At 40.2% G+C, this 14,276-nt stretch overlaps 1 protein-coding gene across 2 annotated transcripts; it reads right to left on the reverse strand.

Moving 5' to 3' along the window:
* Positions 1–37: 37 nt before the first annotated feature.
* Positions 38–9,484, reverse strand: atxn1b (ataxin 1b). 2 transcript variants are annotated; one of them, XM_057340484.1, is made up of 4 exons: positions 9,127–9,484; positions 6,542–6,608; positions 4,301–6,377; positions 38–4,140 (listed from the first exon to the last, which is right to left on the reverse strand). In XM_057340484.1, the coding sequence occupies exons 3-4, from the start codon at positions 6,179–6,181 to the stop codon at positions 3,544–3,546; spliced, it is 2,478 nt and encodes an 825-aa protein (XP_057196467.1). In that variant the 5' UTR covers positions 6,182–6,377; positions 6,542–6,608; positions 9,127–9,484; the 3' UTR covers positions 38–3,543. The 2 variants fall into 2 exon arrangements, with proteins under 2 accessions (XP_057196467.1, XP_057196466.1); XM_057340483.1 differs by lacking the exon at positions 6,542–6,608.
* Between the last annotated feature and the right edge of the window lie 4,792 nt (positions 9,485–14,276).

Below are 14,276 nucleotides of genomic sequence, written 5' to 3' on the forward strand. Positions count from 1 at the left end.
ATGATTAAAGTATATATCCATATCATCCAAAGCCAAGTCGGGGTGCATCAAATGAAAGAGGCAGCTAAAATTGGCACAGTATTTTATTCGAGTGATTATACAGATACAATAGATTTGTACTATACAGGAAGTCATTGAACTGGATATAATTGCCAAAAGTCGAGTCCAATGTTCCCTTCCATTTCATAAAAATCAAAACAGCTCTAACTACAAAAACTTGCAAGCACCACCAAAGAAATGTCCACTGACTCCACGGAACAGTCCTGGATGCTCTGTTCACATAAACACGGCACAGTTAGAAAAGTTGAGGGTGACTTTTGTCATCATTGCTTTTTGTCAGTTTGTACAAAAGGAGCTTTCCAAAGAATGAGAAAAATATCACAGGTACAACGAGTCACACAAATATAGTACTTTACACTGAATATATAAGTAAACAAGAAATCAGTTATGTGCTATTTTTTAAGGTGTCTCTCCGGCGATTGAGGTTTAACGGGAGGTAAAAGATCTATCCCAGAACGACAATATTCAAAACGGAAACAACGAGATCAGTGACTGCATGTGTTCTGAGTAGGTCGATATCTAGACGTCAAGTTTGGTCTCCCAACCCATAATGAGGCCTTGTGCTATTGCTAGAACTATTCCTGGCTATACATCATTGAGGCATTTGCATACAGCAAAATTCTGACTGTCTTTGGATATATATTACAAAAAATCCATATCGTTGATGCCCAGCATTGTACATACAACAGAATGTTGCATTTTCCATACGAACACATTTTCGAAGCAAGCGCATGAGCTACATTCACAACTTGTCATGCTTTTTTTATACATTGGGTGCATGTACAGTGATGGGCTGTAGAGGGAGCAATAGTCATCCAGTTAGTTCCCATGAATCACAGCACTGGGGCCAAAGTGAACTCCAGCTCAGTTTCATACGTAACTCTGAATGGTTCTTGCAAAAACGAATACAGGAACAAAAACAGTCCTTGGGCCAGTTTCTCAACCTGAGAATGCAGTTTGACAATGGTATAATTCTCTGTAATGCCTTTATGCCTTCAAGTGGTTGACATTCATCTTAATAATATATTCGATGTAGCCTAGATAAACAATAAATGGCTATTGTCAGGTCGAAAAATAAAAAAACCTGACTATTATTAATGAAGTTCTCCACAGAGATTTAAATGTACATAGCTACAAAGGGAAAAGAGAGAGAGAACAATAGTACATATGAAGCAAAGAACAATCCAGACACACAGACACTTTCGTAATTGTTTCTAGTCTATTGTATCGAAACGCGGAGCTTTTTACTGCCTTACTAATATCACCATTACAATAGACTGCATTGAACATATTGTAGCTGCATGTAAATGCTGGCTGCCGATCAACCATACTTTTAATGTCTCTCTTTCATTGTCCTCTCTCTTCAAAAGTGCATAAACCTATCCAAATAGGAATGAATGTGCAATCGTGCATAACTTCTACTATATGAGGTCTATTGTGATTCCATCTGAATGTTACTCTTGACACACAACAATGCCTTAATGTGACTTCTGTTGACAACCACACATATCAGAATGTATAGCATTTAGATGAACCACAGAGCTGGCAATATGAAGTCTCCATTGGCTTTAATCTACTTTAATATTTCTACTTGTGCAAATCGCAAAAAAATATATGTATTCCAATACTTTTTCTGACTGTATAACAGCACTTAAGTTTATTAAACAGTCAGAAAAGTTGTTTCACGCACAAAAAGCATCTGAAAACAATTCCATAAGGCTTTTAATTATATTTATGGAATATAGCAATTATATCCATCATTTAAAATAGTTTTTAACCTTATCTGTAATTGCGAATGTATTCAACAAATTTCTTGTTTAATATGAACAGCACAGCAAAGATCAAGAAGTAAAGAAAATAGATGCTAAAATTTAAAAATAGTTATTTAACATTCAGCATTTGGGTTGTCACGTTTGTTTGTTTGTATTTAGAGTAACTCTGTGGGTGGGTACAGTGAAGCATTTTATGCCACTCTTGACAAACTGCTAAGTGTAAAGAAACCAAAATGTGTAATGTACTGTAAAATCTTACAATGACCTACATTAGGCTGATAGACCTAATTTGATACAAACAAATATGAGGTTGTGACTGTGGTTTGTTTTGTCCGCTAAAAACATTTAGAAATGTATTTTCAACATATTTTCAATGGTAGAAATATTGACAACAGTACAACATATTGTACAGACTGTTCTTCCATCTCCTTCACAGGCTCTTTTTTTATCCTATGTCAAATAAATCTTGAGATTTAGATAGCATGAAACAGAACATACTAGTGTAATGTTAAATTTGATCCTGCATTTGATCTGTATGGTTTTATGGGAACTTTAATAGATTTATTCAGTTTCCTAAAACAGGTCAGATTTCAAAGGATGCTACCAAAATATTTATTTGTTGTTGTGTCCTAAAGAGAGCGTTCATTATTGCAGCTGGATTAAGTAAGGCCCAAAATACTTAAAAAGACATTATTATTACTAAAAAAAAACATCTAAATGAGCAGTGCATTTCACCTAAAAGGTTGTAATGCACAAAATGACTAACAGTACTCAAAACTGTCTGTCGCTATAGTTACAAAACAGAGGTGGGAATGTTTCCTTCATTCATTCACTTCCCTTTCTTTAAAGTGCTAATATTCTGACTTGAGTGGAAACTTCTCTTATAGACATATTGACAATGTGAAGATTTCTCCAAGGCTTTCTCACTCACAACTGAAATCACAGATTTGATCAGGCCTTCTGATTGGGAAATCTGTTAAATGCATATGTGAGGTATGTGAAAGCTCAGTATTGCATATCTAGAAGACTAACAACTGTTGATTTCAAACAAAACTAAATCATTGAACATTCAATGTTGTATATTCATGCTATACTTGACCTTGGTCTATTTGGGATGGTAACAATTGGAAGGTGCCTTCTGTCGAGATAATAATACTCATCGCTCACCAAAATGCACTCATGATCATACTCACACAAATAATTTATCTCACTGTTACCCTTTTGCCATAAATCCTTGTAACAGTCCTCATCCAGGGCCCTGATTATGAATGAATTTAGTATACCTAACAAGAGACTAAACACAAAACACACAGCAGGCTGAGAAAATTGAACTGGCAATACTCACAAACCTAAAATCTACAACCCAAAATTGTAAAGCTGATTAAAAAAGTTTGACACAACTCCAATAATCACACATTTTCTTGTGTAAAATGAACATTACAGTAACCTGGATACGAATGTCACAGGAAAGCAAAATGTGAATCTTGTCCCTTTTTGATTGTGGGTCTATAGCAGTAATGGGGAACGTTTTGTGGGTCTGTGTAGTTGAAGCAAAGCATTTTCTTGGACACCAAGCAAAAACATTTTATTCAATTAATCAAAACTGTCATCTCTTGAAGTCTGGATTAGTTGAGTAAGGCTATAATTGTACGTCTTGGTTGTAAGTGACCAACTTGCTCCCCACCACTGCTCTGTGTTGTTCAGAGGCCCCTCAGGAACCTGTTCTGGAGTGGCCCTCAATGCTGACCTTCACCTGGTGTGGGAGAAAGGAAAATTTGGGTAAAATCTGAGGGTCCTCCTGTGACTTCGTCACTTCCCCTCTCTCTGGGGCAGACCATCTCCTCTTGCGGCTAACTGCTCTGTCAGCACCAGATGTGTATGTTTCTACTGCCTGGTCCTGGTGGTTCACCATTGTCTGAGGGCTTACGCCACCATTCTTTGAGAGGGTCAAAACGTTTCCAGGGTTGGAAGCCTCGGCCAGTGTTCCTACAAAACTGTTCTCCTCTCCTGATGTAAGTTTACATCCCCTCTTATGACTCTCCATCTGGGTTGGTCTATCGTAAGTTGGCCCATTACTTTTGGCTGCTTTTAGATGAGAGCTGTTGTGTTTCATCACAGAGTCCGAAAAGTAATCTTTCTTTTGAATGCTGTTTTTTAAGCTTTTAAGAGTGAGAGAGATACAAACATCACCAACAGAGAGTTTGGCACAAGACAGCGCTAGCAACTGGGTGGTGCGGTCAGGGCAACAGGACGACCAACCTTGACCAAACACAAAGAAAGGATATTCCACCAGTACTTCTACACACACCTAAAACGAAAAAAGAATTTTTTTAATAAACTTAACTTCTTAAAGTGAATTCTATGGGAATCAAACCCATGACCTTAGGATTGCTTGTGCCAAGTTCTAGCAAGAGCTACAAGAAAATCTTAACTCAAAAAGCATCGTGACTCAAAAGTAACTGACTCACCTGTGCCCTGTTTTCCCCCACTGAGAATTGTATGATAACAGCATTGGGTGTACGGCTGCACTCTATGCGCTCCACAGTGCTAGAGTCGATTTTCAGCTCTCCGCTCACCTCTGCACTCTGTACAAAGTCCTCTGTCCGCAAATCCTCCACACGCTTCAGCTCGCCATCCGCCAATTGGATAATAGAGCCCTTCATGAAAAACGGTGGAAGGCCCACTGATGGTGATGACGGAGAGCTGTGAGGACTCGTGGATGCTGGAGGTGTTATGGGAACTGGAGATCTCACTACACTTGCTGAAAGAACAGGCAACTGTATTTGGGTCGGACTTTGAATGCCACAGGGTGCGTGACTTGCACCAGACCCTGTGATGTCTTTCCCATTAGGCAGGACTGCGGCTGCAGGTGCGGCTGTATTGATGAAGGACTGATGCAGAGCTGTTGATGTATTGGCTATGCTGGGGATGACAGAACAGCGGGTGACCTCGGGTTCAGCGGTAGATGGATTGATGTTAGTGGCACTCACTGGAATGAGTAGGGAAGGGCTGCCTGAGATCACCACGTGCTGGGGCAGGTTGCTCTGGTAACCAGCCACTGCTTGCTGGGCCCCACTAGCAGAACTAGTGATGTAGCCAATGATTGGGAGCTGCGTGGCAGAGTAAAGGCCGGTTGGGAGCTCCTGTTGAGGAGTGTTGTGAGGAGCCTGTAGGAGTGTGTGCGGGGAGATTCTGGAGGCTGGAGATACCTGGTTGTCTAAGGATGCAAGAGCAGACACTCTGGTCATCGGCTTGCCTAGGCAAATGCCTCCTCTCTCAGTAAGCTGCAAAGATGAATGCTCATTACCCAAAATGCTTTGGAGCTCTGAGTTACTGCTTGCTGCAAGGTGGCTACTGGATACCAACATCACCGATGTCTGCAGGCCTGCTCTGTCATGAGACCTGTAGTCTGCCGGGAACAGAACCTGAGCTTGGGTCTGGAGGCCCAAGTTGTGATTTTGCTTGTGGTTCTGGTGAGCCTCTGGTTGGCTGGAGATTCCTTTGGCCATAGTAGTAGTGTTTTTGACCACAGTAACCTCTCCAAGGGCACCATTCTGCAGCTCTCTGGGATGGGAGTCTGGTTGCTTTGCAATGAAGCCATCAGTGTAGTGTAGCACCACTTGGGAGGGGGCGAGAGCCAAGCCATGAGGGGCAAGAACAGCAGAGTGTGGATGGATTTGAAGAGGCAACTGAGCAGTAGGGGAAGAAACTGTTAAACCCAGCGGGGCACTCTCCACCTGGATGCATTGACTATGTGAAACATTTGGACCAGCGGAAATTACATGTTGACTGTGTGAATCGATGCTGGAAGCTTGGGAGATGACGGCTGTGGTGGCCAAGACCTCGTGGGGTGTCCTCCGTGGCTGTATTTGACTGGTTGTGGATGGTACAATCTGAGAAGAAATGTAACTTGTATAGGGGCCTATGAGCTGGAGATTGGGGGGAAGTTGTGTATACTGGACGGAGCCTATGGTTTGAGGAAGGCTAGTGGAGAGAACAGCAGGATTGGCTGTTAGCACCGTAGGCCCAGAAAAGACTCCTCTGTATGTGGAGCTACTGGAAAAACTGGAAAACCCAGCAGATGTGGTCGTTGGAGGATATTCTGTCACCACAGTGAGAGGTTTATTTGATGGTGGGGGGCTGTCAGGCTCAGCAATGTTACTGCCTGCATTGTTGGGGATGTGGGCCATGCTAGCCATGGTAGCAACGCTAGCTAGCCAAGCCAAATTCTCTCCACTCTGGCTCTCACTTACAGCAGCTGACACCAGCACCTGCTTCTCTTCTAGAGCTAGGATCTCCCGCTTCTTTGGCGGAAGGCACTCATTACTGCGCTCCTGGTTAGACTTCATGGTCTTGGAGCTTTTCCCGTATTTTAACGACACGTCTTGATCAGGATGTGTTAAAGTAGAACTCAGTTGTCAAGATTTTCATTGTTCTACAGCTTTGCTCCTGTTTGATCACAGTCTTGGCCATTGTCATATCTCTTCTGATAAAGGAATACAGGGGCTTCATGTGGAATCATCTTTTGCGGTTATTGGTCCTAACCTGCACCAGACATACAGAAACACAACAGTTACATGACAGCATATATTCAAATATTCTGTCATCATTTATTCACCCTCATGTAGTTTAAAATCTGTGTATGACTCTTTTGTCTATAGAAAATATAGGAAGATCTGAGAAATGTCTCTGTTGTTTTGAGTCCATACAATAGCAGTCAATGGGGTCCAATGTTGTTTGGTCACCAACGTTCTTCAAAATATCTTCTCTTGTATTCTGCAGAAGAAGGAAATTCATACAGGTGCGGAATGACAAGAGGGTAAATAAATGATGAAACAATTACAATACCATCCCTTTAACATTCATTCGGTTATAAGTGACAAATAAGAAAATATTTTGAGATGGCAGCTGCGCTGTATAAATGGTTTGAAATTTAAGCTATTTCATTATAAACAGTCCGTATAATTATAATGAAATTACAACATTTCATCAAAATAAACCACTGATAGTTGTCAATGAAGAAAATATGCTTTTTGGAAGCACTATGGTGTAATAACATCCTCTACCAGCAGAGGCTAACTTGCCCAGCCAACACGACCAAACCATGACCCCTCTGACAAACCCACAGGAATACCTGAGAGACCTCCTTTTGATTTTCTATGGTTGGGCAACGTAAACCACCATTTATGCATTTAGAAAGAAAACATCTAATTTTGATCCTGCAACAAGGCCTTGCATTTTTGTGATGCTTGTGCTAACACTATTTGATCAAGAGCTAAATATATGTATCTACATGCATCAAACACATAATGTTTGCATATAAATTCAGTTAGTCTATATACATGTATGAGGTTAGCATGCGGCGAGAGTGTGTGGACACGAAAAAGACAAAGGAAGAGAGAGAGAGACAGGCATAGACAGACAGTGAGAGAGAGAGATAGAAAACACAGGCTCTCCTGACCCACATTGAGCTCTGCCTGCAAGCAAACGTGGTTATTGAGTTAGAGTATAACTGTGGAGAAGGAAGAGCGAGAGAGAGAGCAAGAGAGAGAGAGAAAGAGGGAGGGAGATATCTCTTCACCACAGTAGATCTGCACCAATCACTGTCCTACTTTCCTCTGCTACAGCTTACACCACACACAACCATTAAATGGCTTGGTCTATTGTACACAGAGCACAATACACACGCGAACATCAGCAGCATATCCCTTCGACTAACACGCACTTATGCATATGTGATTTGGTGCAGAGAGCGCACATATGAGAGAACAATAGAATTATAGTGCACACAGTGTGTTAACAATAACACTGTACATACATATTGTTGCATTCAGCTATATCATTTCATGCATTCAGAAGCATCCGTAAGAAACATGCTTATGAAATGTTGCAATATAAGGGGTTTAAACCGGATGAAAAACATAAACACTGACAATGCAGACAGATGATATTGTTTGCCAATAACCTAATAATAATTGTTTTAATAGGATGGCAACTCGCAAAACACAGCACAATATCACAATCCCTTGACAGATCATAAAATCTTGAATTTATTATTTGCAATGGCATTTGTGTTTCTAATGTGTACTACAGCACTTGCCATTACGAAACAGCTTGCTGAATATATCATACAGTATGTATATGTAGTGGTACTTCAGCATTTCACAAATGCTTAATTTAAACACATTATTTATGCATGCATGAAGCCTGTCCTAGATGCTGTATTTGTCTGGTGAAATCCACAAGCAATTCAAAATAATTAACCCAAACTACTTCTGCAAGCCAATACCGCTGCACACATACAATAGTGGCGGTGCTTCTCATTTCTGTTTTATTTCTGTTAGCGACCTATCCAGTGTCATAGATCTATTGTCCATGTCAAGCACAGATGGATTTTCTATTGCAAGAACTCCCCCCCCCAAAAAAAAACACACACACACATTCACTCATAGCGTGAGTAGCCAGAAAGATTAACAACCTGCAGTATCCATCTAGTTCTTTTAACAGTAGATCTAATGCTCCGCAATCCCGCTTCAGTTTAGATGGGATCAATACACAACACAGTCATACGAATAAACACACCCACAAAAATACATAAACAGATGATGTCTTGTTTACGCAAACCGTTGACTAAATAACCCTGTGCTGTAATATTAATACATGTGTTTTGTATGCATAACAAAGTTAATTCCATGTGCGGTATATCAACGTAAATGCAGGAACATAAAAACACTCGCAGGGTGCTGTGACACCTTTTCAATGATGTCATCTCTGAGATGGAAACTGACGATTACGTACACAGATACAAACAAAGAAGCTCTAAAATTAAACACTCATATTAATGTCCTTAAAAAAACACGCTGAATGATTTTATTTGTCACTGTAGTAGTGTCTATAAGAAGCTCCTCGCTGCACTTAACGACCTTTAAAACGGGTGCCTGTACCTTTAAGAGGCAGTCTAGGGAGTCCTAAGCTAGACATGAATCCAAACAGAGCTGTTGCTGCCTTTACAATGACTAAAGCCTGTTTCTCTGCTTGCTCTCTCTCTCTCACTCTCACTCCCCCCCCCCCCCCCCCCCCCCCCCCCCCCCCCATAAGCAAAAGAGCACATTATACAGACTGACACATAAATGGACATCGTGTGCAACTATTTCTGCAATGCATGATTCCTGTAGACAGCTATAATAATCACTGAAATACATTCACATAATAGCTGAAAATAGTATGTAGAAGTGAACATAAACAAATATAAGCAAATGATATCATGCTTGGATATCTCTAATAGGAACCTTACCTTTCTTTAACAACTCTCTCCCTGCTCTAGAAGTGTAACTCACTCTACCCACTGGCAAGCTGTCCTTTGTCCAGGTTTAGCTCTGCTATCAGGTCACACACACAATCCTCTGATTTAGATTGGCTTCCATGTCCAGTGTTCCCACAGTCCTGACTCTCCTCCGCCTCCTTTGACGATCGCTCGCAGGGCCGAGGGTAAAGGAAGTCCCCTTGTCTGTGCTGTTTCACTAGCCCTACGTGTGAGAGCTACAGCGTATGTTATGCAAGGCAAATAGACTGCCAGCTCTCTCTCCCTCTCCCACCCTCTCTTGCTCCTCACACACGCACATACACACACAGCGCTCTGGAGAGCACGGCTCCTCCCCCCCCCAGTCAGCCTCAGCAGCCTCAGCAGCCTCATCAGGTATTCATTCAAAAAACACACTCCACTTGGCAGGGCGCCCAGACTACGCACACATGGAGAAAGAGAGAGAGAGAGAGAGACGTGAAAAAATTGTGGGCAACCAGGCAAACACACTCGAAGAAACACGTAGCACAATACAAGCACCGCCTCACGTTTACCACAACACACTCGTAGGAAACAGCAAAACAACAAGGCAAAAATATATAAATAAATATATGCAAATGTTTTCTGACACGCAGCGTGTTGTCTCTCTCTCAAGGACTAATTATTTTCTCTCAAAGGAAAACTAATTTGCCCATATAAGCCTCACCACCATTACGTGTGATGCGAGAGTAAGCACATTTGCATACAGGCCTTGCCTCAGATAACCTCCTCTACACAACTCTGAAATGGACATATAAAGCCATCTGTACTTACTATTCTGATACTATTCTCAAATAATCAAAACGCATATTGAAAACAAACATGCATGCCATGCAAAGCAGTTGTAACACCCTCAGGGGGACCCACCCGTGTACAAATAGACATCAAGGTCTCAGTCGCGCTCACACTCATTTTAACACAAGCATACAAAAATGTTATCTGCGTGCACAACCTTGGGGAGATCGAAAAACACTCTGTGTTCAAAACACGTGCTGTCAACAAGGAGAAATGCAGGGAACATGAAAACTCCATCAGCAATGTGTAACCTCTAATATTAGCCTGCTGGTTTACTCTCTCTGTCTCTAAGTAGATCTCTGTACCACATTGAAAAAGCTCACTTCAAAAACTCTAAACCAAATCATAGATGGTTCATTATGTGTCATTCACTCACAAATAGAATCTGTTTTTAAAGGGATAGTTCAACCAAAAACGAAAATTCTGTCATCATTTATTCACCCTCGTGTTGTTAAAAAATATATGACTCTTTCAACTGTGAAACACAAAAGAAGATATTCCGAGGAATGTCTCATTTGTTTTTTTGTCCATACAATGGAAGTCAATAGGGATAATGTTGTTGTTACCAACGTTCTTAGTGATCTTGCACATTTGAACATCTACAGGTAGTCAGAAATAGATCCTTCTTTTAAAAAAACTTGACTATGAGGCAAAAACAGAGACAATTGTATTCATTATTTTCATGCCTGTCGGAAACAGTCTCTGACCAACTTAGCTAGATGCTAAGTCAGAAAGTACCTGTTCTGTTTTTACTCTGGGTGGCTCAATATCTAAACCCTACAAAGCCTTGCAGAGATACAGTCTTTGATTTTCCATTCCTCCTGATAGCAGGAGATTTTGGGCGGGTTGCTATGTTACTGTTTGGTGAGATATTGCATTAATCAGTCACTAGAGAGATGAGATGAAAGAACTATGTTGAGTTCTGGCTGCTAGTCTTAGCTTTTCTGTTTCTGCTTTCACTTTCTGCCTTCATAAAACTCAGATTAAACAGACCACTACCAAGCTGCAAAGTAAGAACAGTTAAGTCCATAAAGAGGTTCACATTCACCAAATCTATTCTGTATCACTCGTAAATAACTCTGCACTAATGATCTATTGACAAAGAAATAGACTTACAATGATCAATCATCAGGTCCATTTTCTTCTCACAGTCTCACAATCACATTTCCAAAACCCCAGAGGAACAAATATAGCACAGTTTCATTACTTTTTGGTGAGCTGTATTAAATACACAGCACCTGTTCCTTCTGAACGTCCTGCAAGCTTTCCCCAAACTTCTCAGAGATAAGTGAGACAAGTCCAAACATGTCCCAACATGTACAAAGAGGGAGACCAGGCCATGTGCTGAGATATAAACTCTGCAGTGGACACAAGCATATTACATAGAAGATGTGTTGAAGATTGCGATGACGTTTTGTATACCGTCACTATCCTTCAGAAACCTCAGATGTCCAGATTCGTTGTTTTTCAGAAAATGAAAAATTCCCACTACTTTTTAAATTATTCAATTGTTGACAAACACTTTATAATACTTTTTATTCTAATTTCCAAATCCCAGTGACAAACATAAAGGGTGACTGATAATAATGATTTATGACAAAAAGTAAAAATCATAAATGAGAAACATGGAAGGACAGCAGCGATATGATGTAGCAGCTCATTGGACATTTCAAACAACTTTAAACCGTCAGGACACTGGCTTCCATGTATAACGATGAAAGAAATGGTAAAAAGTAGTGTTTTTGTTTGTTTACATTTGTAAGACATAAGTTTATGTTGCTATTAAGAAAAATAATCAGTCTTGGCTGACTAATAATCTGGCTTTGGGTTTAGAGTTACAGTAAAACAGGAAAATATGAAGATAGACACAGGGAAAGGTCCATGTAAAAGAAAAAAAAAGGTTTTTCAAAATGGCCATTTCTATGCCCTGTTCTTTTGAAAAACATCACCACCTCATAGTTTCGTCACTGGGGGGACTTAGCAAAGAGGAATCACAAATTGCATTGGTTTGGAAATCCCCACAGTGTCACCAGTTCACAAGAACTGGTTGAACTTTACACTTGAATGTTTTCCAGATGTTTGATGGAAAAGCAGCCTGAAAATATTGTTTTTGCTTTGATTTCAGGTTCCCTGTTCACTTAAATAGGAGGTATGCTTGTACGACTGGAAATAGCTCCCTGTGGGCAATTCCAATATGGCTGCCAAGTCCACTGACTTGCCTTACTTATGGAAAGTGTCTAGTCCAGCGCCCTTTTATGTGAGATACTAAACATACTTCGAATTGGAAAGACCCTTGATTTAGCTATTATATTTCCTCTGAGCATGTGGGAAGATGATGTCAGAGCCTGGGTTGCCAAGGTTACAAGGGCAGTACCTACATAATGTCAGAAGGTTGTGTTATGTGAGTGTTCCACTGTATGTAAACAAAAAGTATTTTAGTTTCATACTTTTTTAATATTCTGCATGTAAAAACTATTTTAGTATTTAAATAGCCACAGAGGTATTTGCAGTACTGACTAATATACTTTTCTAATATGGAGAACATGGAGAATAATGCAGGGAGTATGTACATCTGAAGAATCCATCACATGTAAATTAAAGAAGCAGAAGGGGGTCAAGATTTGGCAATCACCATATTAAGGCTGCCTCCCTTTGTCATATACAACATCATAACCTTTGCGGGAGTGCGTGTGTCATGATCCTGTCCGCCTTGACAGGTGTTTTCGTTTGTGGACAGGGTTGTGACAGTACCATGTCTTTTGTGCTTGTGTTCTGTTTGGAAGCACATCTCCTGTCGCGTCTCTTGGAGTCGTTACTCTGGTTCCTGTCTTGCCCTTAGAGTGAGTCTGAATCTGTTCAAGTTGTTTTGTTTCTTATGTTTTGCCTCCTCGTGGGAAGTGTTTTGTTTAGAGTTAATTGTAAGTCTTCAGTTGCGATTATTTTCTTGTTTGCCCCATCGTGGGTTTTTTGTTAATACAGTTTTCTTGCTTGAAACATCGCTGATTTGGGTTCTCTGTCCGCCACCATGACAGTGTGGGCATGTGTACTCCATTAGCTTCCTCTACAGGGCTGACCACAAAAATAGACAGCCAAATCTCCCCAAAAGTAAACGGTTTTTCCATGTCTTTGAGAACCGGTATTTCAAGCAATAAACCAAAAAATAGCTCAGGCCTACACACTTCAGCCAAGAACAGAACTCGAGAAGTGAGGACAAGAGCAGTTGAAGAAGCAGCTCAACGGTTTCCCAAACGCAGACATGAACAACATTATCTTTGTTTTCTTTAACTGTGCTAAGCACAGTGGACAAACGTGTTGAAAGCTTTAAAAAAATGAAAACCCAGACCGGTCACTATAGAAAATTGAAGCTTCCTGTTTGGAATGCAGTAACATTCTCTTTATCAAAAAGTCAAGCAGCAACAAGCAGGGTTTAATACTGGCACAAGGGAGGGGCACTGCAACCTCAATAGTGGTTTTGGCAGCCTAACAGAAAGATAAACACACAAACTGTAATTATAAAAGCAAGCTTTTATAAAACCATTACCAGCCCATCCATCTCTAATCACTGTCAAGTCAAGAGCTCTGGAAAATGGCCTTATGCAGAAATGTTGACTTTGAGAACTATGTAATAAATGAGCAAACCATCTGTAAATGACAAGAGATGTTTTCCCTATTGCACTTGCTTAAAAAAATCTGCTATTTGCTATAGAAGTTATGCATTATGTAAATCATTTAAAAGTCTAGTGTGTAATTTTTGGGATGATCTATTGATAGAAATGCAATGTAAATATACATAGCTATGCCTTCAGAGGTGTATAAAGAGCTTACACAATGTAGCGTTATGTTTTTATTACCTTAGAATGAGCTATTTCTATCTACATACACCGCGTGTTCCCTTGCATGATGTAATTCGCCATGTTCTGTCAGCCGTAGTAGTGTTTTGAAAGGAAGGGGGAGGGATGGAGTGAGCGGTCGCTTGCCGCTAGATTTCACTGACTGGACCGTTAACAATTTATCAGTGGTTTTACAACACAATTATGGTTTAGCAAATGAAAGCTGTGATGCATCTCACATTAAAATATCTCTTACTATAATATATTTATTACTATAAAAAATATTTTCTGGAATATCAATTATTTCTGCTCCACTACCACTAAGAATTTTAGGATATTTTTTCACATTTTGGAATAACAGTAAACCCATCAAATCCATGGAATAACAAAATTGTAACTTTGGGAATTATGTTGTGACTCTAAAATAAATTAATATTATATAATATATATTTTAGCATCTACGAAGTAGTCACCCTTGAA

The sequence above is a fragment of the Triplophysa rosa genome, linkage group LG8 (assembly GCF_024868665.1).
Source record: "Triplophysa rosa linkage group LG8, Trosa_1v2, whole genome shotgun sequence".
Taxonomy (NCBI): Eukaryota; Metazoa; Chordata; class Actinopteri; order Cypriniformes; family Nemacheilidae; genus Triplophysa; species Triplophysa rosa.

What these genes read in the sequence shown, in the direction of transcription:
- atxn1b (XM_057340483.1), bottom strand. Translation starts at nt 6,181, where the DNA reads ATGAAGTCTAACCAGGAGCGCAGTAATGAGTGCCTTCCGCCAAAGAAG. An exon ending in TGGGGGAAAACAGGGCACAG is followed by an intron (nt 4,141 to 4,300) that starts GTGAGTCAGTTA and finishes TTTTCGTTTTAG; the next exon opens with GTGTGTGTAGAAGTACTGGT.